General features: G+C 42.9%; 1 protein-coding gene across 4 annotated transcripts in view; it reads right to left on the bottom strand.

Annotated features, from left to right (window-relative positions):
- The window catches only part of Lin9 (lin-9 homolog (C. elegans)), a 49,538-nt gene extending 33,156 nt beyond the window's left edge, over positions 1–16,382 (bottom strand). For 2 of the 4 annotated variants that reach the window (NR_120498.1, NM_001103182.2), the window contains exons 1-4: positions 16,135–16,382; positions 9,199–9,231; positions 6,696–6,790; positions 5,566–5,670 (exon numbers count right to left, since the gene is read on the bottom strand). Coding sequence is in view for 3 of the 4 variants with exons in the window: in NM_001103182.2 (NP_001096652.2) it covers positions 5,566–5,670; positions 6,696–6,790; positions 9,199–9,231; positions 16,135–16,213 (312 nt within the window). In the remaining variant the exon portion in view is untranslated. Of the gene's footprint in view, positions 1–5,565; positions 5,671–6,695; positions 6,791–9,198; positions 9,232–15,539; positions 15,683–16,134 lie in introns of all 4 variants that reach the window. The other 2 variants (XM_006496988.3, XM_006496987.1) reach the window with 2 other exon arrangements.
- Between the last annotated feature and the right edge of the window lie 307 nt (positions 16,383–16,689).

The following is a 16,689-nucleotide window of genomic DNA, read 5'->3' as shown; positions in this document are numbered from 1 at the left end:
TAGAGGCGGGGTCTCTCATTGAGCCCAGATCCCAGACTGGCTAACTGGCTGGCCAGGCACACACTGCCATACCCAGGCTTTCATGTAGGTGCTGGGGATACTCAAACTCAGGGACTCATGCTTACATGACAAGCACTCCACTGAGCCATTTCCCCACAGCCCCACGCCCCCATTAGAGTTTTCAATTTTAAGTCTAACTGTTATTAGAAAAGGGCCAGCAAAGTGGCTTCTAATGACAATTTTGGAACAAACAAACAAACACAGAAATACTATGTTTCATTTTAATCCCAGGCATGGATACAGGGCTACTTCAGACTGTCCATGGCAGCTGTCTATAATTTGCCTCATGCTCTGGTGGAGGCAGATTTTGCCAGCAGCAGATAATTTCTGTAATTGTGTGACATTTGAAATTTTGGGGACTTTTCAAAGGGTATATAAATGCTAGGGCCCTAAGAGGCAGGGTGGGTTGTTGATTGTTGTTGGAGAAGGGTGGAAGAAAGAACCTATAGAATAACCAATGTCAGCTACAATGGCCCACTGGGTAAAGAAACCTCTTGCTAAGCCTCACAACCTGAGTTCAATCCCTAGGACCCACACGGTGGAAGAAAAGAACCAATTCATTCAAGTTGTTCTCTGATCACCACACAGTCAGTATGGCAGGTGCACACACGCACTTATGCATGCACACACACATACACACAAACACAGATAGGTAGATGGAGAGGTCATGGGGATAGATAACTCTGGCTGTCCTGGCACTCACTATGGAGACCAGGCTGGCCTCCAACTCCAGAGGTCAGCCTACCTCTGCCTCCCAAGTCCTGGGATTAAAGGCATGAGCTGCTACACCTGGCAAGTTTGTTTTCCTCATAAAAATACCACAAACACACACATTTATAAAAAGGAAAAGAAAACTACAAAATAAATTATCTATTCCTATAGACACATAAAGTTCTGTTTTGAGCTGTTTCTGAGACAGGACCTTGCTATATGAGCCTGGGTGGCCTACAACTTCTGTATAGATCAGGCTGGCCTTGATCTCATTACAGTCCTTCTGCCTATATCTTTCCAAGTCATTGGGTAGCAGGCATGAAATGTATAAATGCGTTAATTTTCTTAACGTTTAAAGTTAACTTATTTGCTTATCATGTGTGGGAAAGGAAATGTATAGAACTCAGAAGTCAACTGAAGGGATCTGGTTCACCATGCCAGGTGACCCTAAGGACTGAACTCAGGGAGTCAGGCCTGGTGCCTTGCCTGCTTAGCAATCTCACTGGCTCCAACATGTAAAGTTTTAAAAGTATATTTAAAAAGATAATCAAACTAATCACAGGGTCTCCCTAACTGGGTGAGAAAAGGAGAATAGTGAATTAGGGTCAAAGTAGATTTTTCATCCTTTTGGTTTTTTTCCATTATAAACTTGTGTGTGAATGCACCTAACCCTTGAGAAACTTGAGGCCCCAGGGATGGGGAGGTCTGGCAGGGTATGGGGTGTGGAGACATTCTCTTGAAGACAGGGGAGAAGGAATGGGATACGGAACTATTAGATAGAGGGCAGAACGGGAAGGGGTAACAATTGGACCGTTAAAAGAAAAAAAAAGATTTATAATAAAACAAGACGTGTGCATGCGCGCGTGTGCACGTGAGAAAGAGAGAGACAGATAAAGAGTCTCAATATATAACTATGGCTAACCAAACTGCTAAATAGATGAGGCTCGTCTTGAACCCACAGAGATCTACTTGCCTTTCTTCCCCAAGTGCTAAAATTAAATTCATGCCACTGCACTGCTCTAATTCTTTATTTTAGAAAGCACGTGTATCTACAGACTAGCTGCAGAGACAGCAGAGAACTTCCAGACGCTCGTCCAGCTTTCCCCATGAGACCCTGTCAGGTACCCAGCAGGTATCTGTCAGAGTCACTACAGTGCCAGTGCTTGGTTTGGATTCACTTGTGTTTTTCACTCATGTCCTTTTCTGTTCTAGAATTTAAGATAAAACACTGTAGTTAGAAAGTTAACTTTTTTGTTGTTTTAAGAGAGAGGGAGAAGCCGGGTGTGGTGGCGCATGCCTTTAATCCCAGCACTCGGGAGGCAGAGGCAGGTGGATCTCTGAGTTCAAGGCCAGCCTGGTCTACAAAGTGAGTTCCAGGACAGCCAAGGCTATACAGAGAAACTCTGTCTCAAAAAAAAAAAAAAAAAAAAAGAGAGAGAGGGAGAAAATAACCTCTATAGCCCTAAGTAGCTTTGAACCTGTGGCAAGTTTCCTACTTCAGCCTCCCGAGTATTGGGAGCTCAGGGATCTGGGTGGCACCACACTAACCTTAGAAAATTAATTTTTTAACGTAAAACTAAAAATATTCTAGAGCTATTTATTTGTACTGTGCACGTGTGTATGATGTTTATGTCAGTTATGCTACATGTTTGGCGGTCAGAGGACAGTTTTCAGTAGTCAATTCTCTCCTTCCATGTGAGAGCCCAGGAGCTGAACTACTCAGCTCGCCAGGCTTGTGTGGCAGGTACATTTATCTGCTGAGCCACTCACTGGCCTGAAAATACTCTAATCATAAAAACTGCTGTTCCTTTCTGTTTTGTTTTTCCAGTGAGGTTTCTGTATAGTCATGTCTGTCCTGGAACTTGAGCTATAGACCAGGGTGGCCTTGAACTCAGAGATCTGACTGCCTCTACCTCCAGAGTGCTAGGATTAAAAGTGTGAGCCACCATGACCAGCTAGAGCTGTCACTTTCTATGGAGTTAGCTATACATATTTTTAAATAGACCAATGGGTCTCTGTATATGTATAATATATATCTGATAATATAAAGCATGTCTGATTATTGAAAGTATATCAAGATCTTTGATTGTGATATATTCAGACTGTTAGTGGAAATAAATTATTATAAATCTTACATACAGATTAAATAGAATGTTCCAAATTTTAAATGTAAATATTTTTGTTACATCAGTTATTCTTCTAAGGTTTATTCCAAAATCAGGAGAAATGTTCTAAACAAAAATGTTCTAATTTTGTAATGATGAACATATAACTATGCACATATTGCAAACCACTAATATATACACTTTGCTTTATGTTCTTATACTGCTGGGGATCCAACCTCGGGCCTTAGGCCGACTATGCAAGAGCCCTAAAACTAAGCTATGCCCCTAGCCCTTTAAAATGTAGACTTTAATTACGTAAATTGCATAGTATGTGGATTATGCATCAATAAAACTGATTTATTTAAGTAACAATTTTTTTTTAAAGAAAGCAAGACACTAGACACAGGCTGCCTACCATTTAAGTATCAGCCTTCATCTACTAGCTCTGTGACCTTGAGTAAGGTAATTTAACTTCTCCATATCTGTTCCTTCACCTGCAAAATGGGAGTAATATAATAGTAATCTATTTCATAAAGACTGTTGAAAGTTAAATCAAAGTAATACACATGAAATACCTAGGACAGCACCTGATACATAGTGAACAGTCAATAAATGTTAGATCTTTAATAATTTGCCAGCTGTGCATTGTGGTCTTTAAGTAAACATACAGACAAGCTGGGCTTGGTGACAGAAGGACTTGCCCGGATATACAATATCCTGGGTTCAGTTCTCAGCACCAGAAAACAAAGGCAAAAACCTGCCCATCAACACCAATAATGAAATCCAGACAGACTGAAATGAGGATTTAGAGGCTATGACTACACGGGGAAAGGAATACGCCCCATCACATAAATGACACTGATAAACTAGGGCTGTTCTGGGGCTGGAGTGATGGCTCAGCAGTTGAGAGCACTTGTTGCTCTTCTAAAGGACCCAAGTTCAATTCCCAGCACCCACATGGCAGTTCACAGCTGTCTATAACTCCAGTTCTGGGGGATCCAGACACATATGCAGGCAGAACACCCATGCACATAAAATAGTAAAACCAAAAACTAGAGCTGTTACAACTAAGGAAGAGAAACTTGGGCATAAGAATTGTTCACCTATCTGAGGATGTTTGTCCTGTGTTCTTTGTTTTAACTGCTCAGAAATAGAGACTGTAATCAGTCCTAGGAAATGTGCCTGGAAAGCAGGTATGGTGAGAGTTGGGTCAGGATGGCTCCAGTCATAAAGACTAAACTTGTTATATTTGCAACTCATTCAGACTATTATAGCAACACAGCCTAACAAATCATATTTAACTAGCGTTTAAAATCCATTTGACATTGTGTCCAACAACTACCAAATCAACACACTGCATTTTACTTTCAATGAAATCAGGGTTTACTGTGCTTCTCAGGTACTTGTGTACATTAGTTCTTGATGCTTTAAAAGTTCAGGATGCACGCTGTTCATTCCATGGACCATGGTATTTTACCATTATAATCATCTAAGAAAGTTGGTCATGGTGGTGCACACCTATAATCCTAGTACTTGGGAGTCTGAAGCAAGGAAGATCGAGTCCGAGGCCGGCCTGGACTAAATGATAAGCTCTCAGCCAACCAAACTCTGACCAAATCTCTGGTCTCAATACTCAGGAAATTTTTGATAGGGTAGACTGCAGATCACACCTCACTTGATAAATAAACCACCTCAACTTTAATTCACTGTATTGAAAAATCTTATACAATGCTTTAGGGAAAACAATAAACAGATAATAAAAAGTTATATCAAGTTATAAAGTTGGTATGAAAAAAACTACATAATTATTAAAGGTCATATTTTCTTATCTAACTTTCATTCCTTTATTACACGCCCACTGTGACTTTAAATTTTTAAGTTACATTTGTTTACTTTCTCTGTGTGTGTGTGTGTGTGTGTGTGTGTGTGTGTGTGTGTGTGTTGGCTAGAGGACAACCTGCAGGTGTCACTTCTCTTCTACCATTTGAGTTCCAGGTATAGAACTCAGGTTATCTGGATAAGCCAGACTGAGGTGGGGCAGCCTTTTATCCCAGCCTTTTATGCCTGAGGAGGCAGGGGCATCTGAGTTCAAGGTCAGCCTGGTCTACAGAGCTAGTTCCCATGGCAGTCAGGGATACACAGAGAAACCCTGTCTCGAAATAAATAAATAAATAGATAAATAAAGGATACATTCAACAAAAATAAAACAACTCAATGGTAGAGTACTTGCCTAGTATATATGGCACCATAGGTTTGATCCACAGAAACCTATAAATTAAACATTTATAGCACCTCTCCCCAGAAAACAATAAATTAAAAATACAAAGAAGAAAATCCTGTTTCATCCTGCACTGTCTCCTCTTCTGGGTAGTCTTCATTATACTTTATTTGGTAAAGTTAAATATTTCCCCTCACTTATTTCCACACAAAACTCAAAACTGAATACACATCACCAGGTCTATTTCATTTAACCTCTACTCCCTTTGTGCTTACAGAATCATGACTGGCTTCCTACCTAGTTTCATGTCAACCAACAAAACATTGAATTTTCTAAGTTAGTAAAAATAATTGCAGAGCAGCAATACTGACTTAAAGAATGCTGTTCAAAATGTAACAGAACGAGTATGAACTTCAGCACACGGCACAATCCCTCATATCCTTCACATGAGATAAACTTTAATACACACACCTGTGGGATCATTGCCACTCTCTGGTTTCTTTTAGGTGACTTTGTATTTATTTGTCTGTCATCTTCATCAGAAAAGAGTCGACTTCTTTTTGAATTTCTGAAAGGCTATAATAAAAAAAATTTTTTTTATTTAATGAGTGTTTCCCATTTTTGTCCATCTGGAAAACACAGCTAGATTATCAGCAATGTACAGGAGTGACAGAAAGCACACAAAACCAAATGTAAACACCTTGGAATTAGCAAAGTGATTAAACAGAGATTTCTGCAGTGATAATCAACGGAAAACTGCAACACTGGCAGCCTTGCATGGTGAAGATAGGAAAATATGTTCTGGAAATTCCAGTTTATATTATGTTGGTTAATATTAAGTGGCTATTACACGATGTCTACTCCAGAGGGCTGGGCTAGAAAGAACATTAAATCACTTGAGAAAAGTATGCCTAAACGACTTTAGTATTATACTAGATCTGATATCAAAGGTTACCAAATTTGTAACTGCACATAAAAAAATCCATGATATATATGAGATAACTGATATCTTTAGAACTAAAAAAACCTGTAGATATCAAAGGTATATAACCCTATCCCAGCACTCAGGAGTCAGTGGTAGAGGTAAGCATATCTCTTTGAGTTAGAGCCAATATGGTTTACATAGTAAGTTCCAGGCCTGTCAGGTCTACACAATGAGATTGTCTGTAAAAAAAAAAATCATGGGCTGGTGAGATGGCTCAGTGGGTAAGAGCACCCGACTGTTCTTCCGAAGGTCCAGAGTTCAAATCCCAGCAACCACATGGTGGCTCACAGCCATCTGTAAAAAGATCTGACGCCCTCTTCTGGAGTGTCTGAAGACAGCTACAGTGTACTTACATATAATAAATAAATAAATCTAAAAAAAAAAAAATCATAACAATAAAACATATGTGTGTCTGCATGTGCATTACGAATACTTCATGGTGACCAGATAATCTGGTTACAGATAATTTACCTAAATAAGATCAAATACTGCTCAATGACACATTAAAATGAAAATACCTACAGTTGTTTTTTTTTTTTTTTTTTTGTATGTGAATTTATCCACCACAAGCATACAGTTCAGCAAGGATTCTCTAGCACGCAGGAGCTCTCCTTACCATTTCTACAGCAGGGCCCGCATTCCTGCCTTTCCAAACAGGAGTTTTCTGTAAAGAACTGTACTTTTCATTCCATGTGTTAGATAAACTTCCCTCTGTAATGAATAATTAATACTGATAAAAAATTTAAGATTAGCTCACAAATTTTATATCAGGAACACTAACCCTTTAGTAGTAAACATATGAAATCTATATTAATGTGAAAAGTTACAATGTGACCGTAGTAATTCCAGTTTACTAGAAACAAACCAACACTATCTCAGGCCAGAGAGATGGCTTAGGGGAAAGGCACTTGCAGAGAAACCGATGAGCTGAGTCTAGTTCACTCCCTAGTAGCCACAGGGGAAGGAGACAAGTGACTCCTGAAAGCTGTCCCCTGGCCTCCATTAAGCACTCCAGAACACACATCCACACTCAGCAGCACACTCACACAACACATTTTCATTTCATCTCATTAATTTACTTGATATACATGGGTGTGTTGCTGCCTGTGCATCTGAGCACCGCATGACTGCCTGGCACCTGCAGAGGCCAGAAAAGGTGGTGGTGGTCAGATCCTCTGCAACAGGAGCTACAGGCGGTTGTTGAGCTGTCACGTGGGTACTGGGAACTGAACCTGGGTCCTCTGGAAGAGCACTTGGAGTGCTCTTGACCACTGAGCCATCTCTCCAGCCCCACACAATTACATCTTTAAAACATTAAAAACACAAAAACCACAAAAACTTCACTTATTCTTTTAATAAAATGATAGAGCAATGCATCTTAAATACTGCGTTTCTATACAGAACATACAGGTTTTTGTTTTGGATGTAGGTTTTTAGTAATTCTTCTATTCTGTTAAGAATGATTTCTTTTTTTTTTTTTTTTTTTAATTCTAACTGAAAGTAGGACAATGGAAAATAAAAACTAAAAACCTCTAATTCTGAATCTAGAGGACATTTCTTCTGTGTTTGCTTTCTGAGACATGACCTCACTGTTTCCCTGGGTGGCCTGGGATTCACTGTGGAACTCAGGCTGTCTTTGAACCTGGGGCGATCTTTCTGCAGCTCTGCTCCCAAGTGATGGGGTGTAGCACATGCTACACACCGAGCTGCTTAAAGGACATTTCTAAATGACCTTTGCTTCACTATGTGAAACACAACATAGGACAGTTAATATAGTATGGGTGGTGGTGTGCACACTCCTATAGCCCAGACTGACCTCAAATTCACATCAATGCCCTGCCTTAGCCTCCACAACAGCTGGGACTACAGGCGTGGGCCACTATGCTTAGCTGTTTCTCTTAATTCAAAGAAATGACTTTGGAGTTTTTCGAAAACCAAAAAAAATCCTATCAATTAAATGATTAGACATATGAAATACAGAATAAGTTTAAGTTTTGTAAAGAATCATGTTTAAATACAGACATATGTTTAAATGTAGATACAATAAAACAAGATTAGTATATACACACACACGATGGTTCTTATTTTTCTTATAATTTGCTTACCAGCATTCTCTAATTTTTTTCTCTAAGAAATGTTAGTTTGAGCAGGTGTGGTGGTATTCTGTAATTCTAACACTAGAAAGCCTGAGACAGGATTAGTAGTTCAAGGCAAACCTTGGCCACATAGGGATCTAAGGTCAATCTAGGTTACACAAGATTATGTCTCAAAAGCCAAAATACTTAAGAAGCCCACTATTGTGGTGCATTCTTGTCAATTTAGTACTTGGGAGGCAGAGGCAAGATTACCAAAGTTTGAGGCCTGTCTGGTCTATGTACTGAGTTTCAGGCCAGCCAGCACTACATAAGAGACCCTGTCTCAAAAACAAACCACAAACATCTAAGTTAGATGGAGGCTGAGGCAGGAACTTTCTTAGTTCCAGGCTGCTACCACTACCTCCTCCTTTTTTTAGAAATATCTCACTCTTAGAGTTCAGAGAACATGTGATATTCCTTTTTTCAATTACTTTTTTTTTACAGTCCAGTTGTTACTCACCCCCCACCTCCCCTCGAATTATGCAATATTCTTAAAAGATAATTCTTTTTAAAAAAAAAACCCAAAAAACCAGCAACACTGATGTAAGCTCAGCATAGGTTTCTTGACTGTTCAGTGTTTTTACAGCAACAATACTGAGCTGAGAGCGGAAGCAAGCACTCCACAGCTGAGCTCCACTCCAGTTCTGGTTAAGGTAGTCTTTAAATGAGGCACAGTGACTTTCAACAGGAAGCAGAGGCAGGTGGATCTCTCTGAGTTCTAGGCCAGTCTGGTCTACACAGTGAGTTGCAAGCCATCTCAAAAAATAAAAACAAAGGAAGATATACTTTCATTGATAATTTTAGAAAATTAAAATTTGAGAAATATTAAATTACTAGCAAATAAAGATGAATTTTCTTCTAAAAGCATATGAATTTAAAATTATCAGTGAAAAGTAAATACAAGATACAATGAGTTACAAATAACAGAAGAAAGAGAAAAAATATTCAAATTGTGATACATATCTAGAAAGGCATAATTCTTACCTTTTAAACTGACAAGGGCTTTTGCTGAAGAGCCTGAAAGTAAAAATAAAACAAATCAGCGAGGTATGGTGGTGCACGACATTACAGGTGGGGTCTCTGTGAGTTCCAGGCCACCCTGGTCTACATAGTAAGTTCCAGGCCAGTCAATGCTACACAGCGAGACCTTGTCTCAAAAAACAAAAAAACAAAAACCAACAAGCAAACTAATCCAAATCAATAAATATTTTCATAATCAAGGTTGGAGGAATAGAACTTGGCTTGGGTAGAAAGGTGCTCCATCCAGGTAGTCTGAGCAGCGTTGGGTCTGATAGGGTGGCTGGATATGCAAAGGAAGCGGCAGCAGCAGCAGCGGCGGCTCAAGTCTGTAGCTCAGCATGAGAGAGGCACATGCTGAGTCCCACTACAGCCGGCCCTGTCTGGGAAAGGAAAGGAATACACAGCCTGGTGATCAAGGAAGGACTGCAGAGGCCCGGCAGGCCTGTGGAGGTTGTGACAGCAGTTAGAAATTATTCTAAGAGACAAAAATGTAGGGAAAAAAAAAAAGAGCACAGTCAGATTGTCATTGTGCCTCTTCATCCAAAAGTACTCTAGCACTGGAGGGAAAGAGAAAGAAAACTCACTATTGGAACAAAAATCAGAAGAGGTAACAGAATAAACAGAAAATAAACATGATCAGAGACTGTCAGAGCTGAAAAGTTCCTTGAAAGTCCTGAATAGAGATATTTACAATGCTTAAAGATCTATTCAGGAAGCTGGACAGTGGTGTTGCACACCTTTAATCCCAGCACGTGGGAGGCAGAGGCAGGTAGATCTCTGATTTTGAGGCTAGCCTGGTCTACAGAGTGAGTTCCAGGACAGTCAGGGCCACACAGAAAACCTTGTCTTGAAAACAAACAAAAACAAACAAACAAAAAACATACAGGAAAATAGGTTCCTGAACACCCAAGGAGGGATAGCATAAATGTAGAGGGAGTCACTAGATAAAGCTCTTCATTGGATCTGTGGCAGGTAACCCACTGAGATACAGAGCTACAGGGTGGCTTGACAGCGAAGGGAAGTACAAGAGTGGGGGAAGTACAAGACTCAATAGGGAAAAGAATTTTTGAAGTCTAGTGTTCAAAGACCATAAAATCATGGGTAAGAGAATAGGGGGAGAAAGCCATAAGGGGTAAGGAGCACTTGCCTATTATGTTAAACCACTAGTAACACAAAATAAATAAAATTTCTACTAGAAAGCTTCAAATAAAATATAACCAAGAAATAGTAAGGTAGACTGGAAATATAGCCAAGATACCAAGGAAAATACAGTTCATTCCAGGAAAACGTGGGTATATACTAAGTGCTGTCTGCAGGGTAGTTCTTGCTCAGGCAACAGAGACCCCACAGCAATGTGCCAAAGTCCATGTTTTCCTGGAGCTTCTGCTCTAGTTAGGAGGGCAGGGAAACAAGTACGAGCCAGTGCTGACAACCTATGGAAAATGTGAACAGGATGACAATGGAGCATGAGAGGAAAGACACTCATGAATCCGCTTCTCTGAGCGGTCACTTGAAAAGGGTCTGAGAGAGGGGTGTAAGTTACAAGGGCACCCGTCTATTCCACAAAGGCCACGTGGCGCTCAGACCTTGCAGATTCTGATTTACTACCTTTAACTCCTTGCACCTTTTCTGGAGGCAGTACAGTGATCAGGAAGGATGACTCTGCAGCTAAAAATGTGCACTGTTCCTGCAGAAGAACCAAGTTCAATCCCCTCACCTATGTTGGGCAGCTCAGAACCATCTGTAACTCCAGCTCCAGGGGCATTTGAAGCCTCTGGCCTCTTCAAGCACCTACACTCACATGCATATACCATGGATATAATAATTAAAATAACTCTTTAAAAAGACAGCATAGGTTCTAGAACATCGAGGCTGGCTACTGTTTAGACCTTGGCTCTGCTACTTCCTTGCTATGTTATTTCCCACAAAGTACCTCGACTCCCTGTGCTGCTGCTTCTTCATGTGTGAAAGGAGAGTAAAGAGATATAAGCACAAATGCTTAGAACAGTATATACAACACATGGCTAATTTTCAGACGGGCTCACATTACATTAACTGACCAAATTACCCATCTGTTTAAACATATGAATTTACAGGCAGGTGAACATGGTTAAATTAGAATCCTGCTCTAACCAGTTCCACTTTGTCAACATTCAACCAGTATTTACTGACTGCTTGCTCTCCATAAGCACTGTTACAGCTGAGGTCCCCACCAAAGCCTCCAGCTCAGAGAGTTTGTATCCTAGTGGAAAGAGACGTACAACAAATAACTCCATGAGACAGTAATTATACCTCATGACAGTTACGACATAAACAGGAGTCAGGGAAGCTTCCAAGGAAACAACATCTGAAAAGAATTAGCCATGAAATCAAGAAGAAAAACCTCCCTCCCCCACCACAGGTGGAGTGTCACAACATGGAGACCAGGCAGAAGAAACCTAGCCAAAAAATAAAAGCCCTGAGAAATTAGTTCAAATTGAATTGTAACAGGGTTAATGGCATTGTGCTTGGGGGAGAGAGGTGTAGAGAGAGGAAAGCAGGGTTGTGCTTAGACTGGGAATGCAGGCGTGCTCCTAGTTCCTTCTGAATGACGGTGACAGGACTATCTGACTAAATGACTTCACGTAGGGAAAATTGATTTTGCTCAGGTTTTCAGAGGGTTCACTCACTTCATCATTGTATGGAAGGTATGGAAAAGCAGAACTGACAAGATGGCCAGGAAGAGGAGAAAAGGGAATACAGAAGATGCTAGGGTACCACAAAACTACCACGACCCCACTGACCTATTTTCTCCAGGGAGGCCCCACTCCCTACCTTCCACCACCTCCAACAATGCTATCGTATGACTATGAATCCACAAGAGAGGAATCCACTTATTAGGTCAGAACCTCATGACCTAAATGTTTTTGGAGGTATGTTCAAGGATACACCAGGTGTGCTTTGCTGATCTCCTAGGTATTTCTCAATGCAATCAAGCTATCAAAATTAACCATCACCACAGGCATGAGGAAAAACATAAGTGGCTCAGCTCTGGTGGGCTGCTGACCAACAACCGTGTGACTGCAGGTGAGACAGCCCTGAGAAGTCACAAGATTGTATGGAAAACTTCAAGAAGATGTGTACTCGTCAGAGGACAAAAAATAAGCAGAGACTCTTCCATTGGGGGCTAGAGAGAAGGCTCAGCAGTTCAGAGCACCTTTTGCTCTTGCAGAAGCCTGGAGTTTGGTTCCTAACACCCATGCTGGGTGGCCCACAAATGCCTGTAACTCCATCTCCAGAGGCATCAATGCCTCTGGCCTTTATATGTACCCTTCATACATGCACAGAACCACATGCAGACAGACACATAATACACATAATAGAACATACACATAATAGAAAAATAACAAAAATGTATTTTTAAAAAATCTCAACATGATATTCTAAAGAATAAGCAGAAGTTAACTGGAAGTGAGGGGAGGGGGACAGCCTAGAGAACAGCATATGCCTGTAGCACAGAGAATGAAAACAGTCCAATTAACTCAGAGAGAATGAGAGGAGAGGTACACAATAAACGGGGAAGTGGGAGTAGCCAGGAAACATGCTTGGGCCTTAGGAAAAAAAACCTTTAGCTACTAAAAAGTTTTAAACAGGGATGGCTGGGACCGATGGCACACACCTGCAATCCTAGCAATCAAGAAGCAGAGCAGAATTGCTGCGTGTTCAAGATCAGCATGGTCTACAATCTGAGAGTCTGGCTAGCCAGGGATAGACATGGAGACCCTGCCTTGAGGATTACAAGGTAAGAGGAGGAAGACGTTTCTGCTCTGAAAGGATCCCTTTGGCCCACTCTGGGAGGCAGTGGGTTACTAAAATGGTAACCACCTGGGCTAGGTGATTGTAAAAAGTAAGAATTGAGACACATCCAGAAGGTAAACTCCAGGACTTAGTGAATGTATAAATACGGGAAGTAGGAGGAAAGCAAAGATAACTAGGTTTCTGCTCCATCACACAGATACACAATGTAACTGTTCATTAAGACAGTGGTGGCACACGCCTTTAATCCCAGCACTCAGGAGGCAGAGGCAGGCGGATTTCTGAGTTCGAGGCCAGCCTGGTCTACAGAGTGAGTTCCAGGACAGCCAGGGCTACACAGAGAAACCCTGTCTCAAAAACAAAAAAAAGACTGGGACTCCTGGAACCTAGCACTGTGTGCTAGGGTGGAATTCTGAGATAAATTCTGAAATAATTCTTAAGTTTGATGATCCCTCTGCAACATCTAAGAGATGTAAAATAGCAAGAGTTCAAGAACAAGAGCTTAGAGCTAAGATTGTGCTCACGTAAAAATCATGTACTTACATCAACCGAAATGAAGATCAAATGTACGGAAAGCAAACGGGACTGTGCGTGAGTGAGTGCAGGCGTGCGTGAGTACATGCATGTGTATTTCTTTTTTTATACACCTAGTTACAGTAAATACTCAGGAAATGATAACTTTTATAATTGATGTTACAGGAGCTATTAGCTAATATACTACATAGCTCCCTTAACTAAACTGGGGGGAAAAATACAAAAAAATTAGTGTTTTTTCAAATCACACTGAAATTACTTTCTCTTTCCAAGATCATGCTCCATCTTATTAGTAATATTACTCCAAATTCAGTTCCATTTTAGTCAAATTTTTAAGTCTATTTGTGTCATTGCTAACAAATCAAAATTACAATTCTTGCTTTTGACAAACCGGTAGTTTAGCTAAAAAAAGACACACACACACCCTTCCCCAAGTCCCAGAGACATTGCATGGTAGTATCAACAATTAGGTTATACATAGTGTAACAGTGTAGCTAATATCTGAACCTCAATGTAAACCCTAAGTTTGTACAAAGAACAAGTAAGAAAATCCTTCTCCTAAAGGTATGCTCACAGACACATCTAGAGGTGTGCTTTGCTGATCTCCTAGGTATTTCTCAATGCAATCAAGCTATCAAAATTAACCATCACCACAGGCATGAGGAAAAGCCTAAGTGGCTCAGCTCTGGTGGGCTGCTGACCAACAACCGTGTGACTGCAGGTGAGACAGCCCTGAGAAGTCACAGAGCGTACCCATTACAGATGATGAAACATTTTACAGTACAGCCCAGGCTGGCCTCCAACTTAAGAGTTAGCCTTTTGTCTTAGCTCACATGTGTTAGGTTAACACACGTCACGGTGCCCAGCTTAAGAAAAAAAATCTCTTCAGATGGCAGGTAACATTCTACTTACTTGAATTATCTATATTTTCAAGCATCGTAAATATCAATCAACCATATTCTCCAAACAAGAACGATAAACTTAGGGATATTCTATAGATAATGCCTTATCAATACAGTAATCACTAGCTATTTAAATATAAGTCAAGATTAAATAGAAATAAAAGAGCAGCACCTGAGCCATCTAGTCACAGGTGACTACCGGTTGCTCACTGCACACTAGAAAAGTGACATCTCCATCCACCATCGAGAACGTTCTTTTGAGACTTAGCACTGGTCTAAATCAAAATTAAAACACAAACATTCTGAATACTGGCAACCTGAACTTCTGACTTAACAATATAAGAAATACACGATATCAAAGAAAACAGAATTAAGAGTTATCTCTCTTTTAAAGGCATATTTGCGTTGCCCACAGATACATCTTACAGAGTTCGAGTTTTTTCTTTGCTTTTGAAACGGGTTTCTCTGACCTGACTTCCTGTTGGGGCACACCAAATGGTTAAAAAACAAAACCACTACTTTATTTGTCATAAAAATGATACAATCGTTCTAAATACAGATTGCTCAGTTTGGAGGTTTGTTTGTTTGTTTGTTTTCCAAGACAGGATTTCTCTGTGTAGCCTTGGCTGTCCTGGAGCTTGGTATGTAGACTGGGTGGGCCTCGAACTCGGAGATCCACCTGCCTCTTCCTACCGAGTGCTGAGATTAAAGATGTGCGCCACCACACCTGCGAACCTTTCGTTGACCAAGGGCTACAAATACACACCACAGAGTACGTGTTGCTTCAAGACCATTTTGTAACTAAAATGCCTTTTAATAATGTGTGCAATATGAAAATTACAAAATTGTTCCCTTGTCCTTAGGTCGCAGAGTAGCTGGCTTTACTGTCTGCGGACAGGTGAACATCCGTCTCAGAGGTTGTGAGTATAGAAGGAGAAGTGAGGCAGTGAACAGGGGTGGGTGTCAGGCAGAATAACATACTTATATGGGCTGCGGTGCTCACATCCGTGTGTAATGCCCACCCCACAGTCTAGAGACACATCCACTCAGGAGGGAGACTGGGAATGGGGCTACCTCGGCACTGTATCCCGGCTGGATCATCTCCGGAAAGGTCCAGGGCCACCTGTAGTCCCAGGGGAAGGGGCCAAGCCTGTGTGACACGGAAGAAAACACTTCCAGGATGGACGCGGGGGGTCGGGGGGAGCGATCACAAGTGCCTGCAGAAGCAGGAGCCGTCAGAGGATCAGATCGGAGGCCCGGGGCACCAAGAGGGGCTGTGTCCCCGGTGCCCAGCCCGAGCCCTCCCGGCCCCCGGCCGGCGAGTTACATAACCGGGCGGGCGAGGAGGACGGCGCCCGCAACTGGGGGGCCGCTCTTCGCCCACCCCGGCCGGCGACAGCAGTCGCTCCGGGAGAGCAGCCGCCGACTCCGTCAGGACAGGCTGGACTCCCGGGCTTTCGGTTTCCGGCGCTGGCGCTCGCACAACCCCAGAAACAGACACACAAGACACCATAACAAAGGCGGCGACGCGGCGGCAGCGCCTGAGGAGGAAGGCCGGGGACTGCGGTGGGCTGGCGGCCATCCCACCTGCCCGGCAACCGGACTCGGCCGGTGCGACCCCGGGACGGGCAACCGGCGGGAAGGAGGGCTGCTCTGAGACGCTACTTACTCTCGTCAGGCAACTGGTCGAGCTCCGCCATCTTGAACGAGCCGCGCCGCTTTTTCAAAGGCTGCCCGCCCCGGTGCATTGTGGGGCGGAGACTGTCTGCGAGGGAGGTTCGAATGAGGAGCTCGCGGCCCGCGGCGCCTGCTCCCGCCAGGCCGTCCGGCTCCGCCCGAGCCCGGCGGGAGGGGGCCTCGGGGCCTCGCCCGCACCCCGGGCCGGGCCCGGAGGAGGACAGGGGACGCCTCGCCGAGAGGCCCGGTAGGGCCGAGCGCGGGGGGCGCGGCGCCAGCACCGATGCGCCCGCCCGCGCCGCCCCCCTCGCCTGCGCTCGCTCCCGGCGCGCGGCCCGCGCTGCGGCTGCGGGAACTGCAGGCCGGTTCCCGAGGGGAGCGGGACGCAGGCCCGGGCCGGTGGCGCGGCGGACGAGACCTGGGTTCCTGGTCGCTTGGCACGGAGGGGGCTCTGCCCAAAGTAACGTGGACTCGGCTCCCCAGATCGCGTTTCTCCGGCGCCCCGGCCCCTGCCCTTCCCCCCCACCGAGTGCCCGGGCCGCGGCGT

The sequence above is a fragment of the Mus musculus genome, chromosome 1 (genome assembly GCF_000001635.26).
Source record: "Mus musculus strain C57BL/6J chromosome 1, GRCm38.p6 C57BL/6J".
NCBI classification, from domain to species: Eukaryota; Metazoa; Chordata; class Mammalia; order Rodentia; family Muridae; genus Mus; species Mus musculus.
The sequence above is the reverse complement of the archived record's forward strand: the minus strand, read 5'-3'. Positions and strand labels throughout refer to the sequence as shown.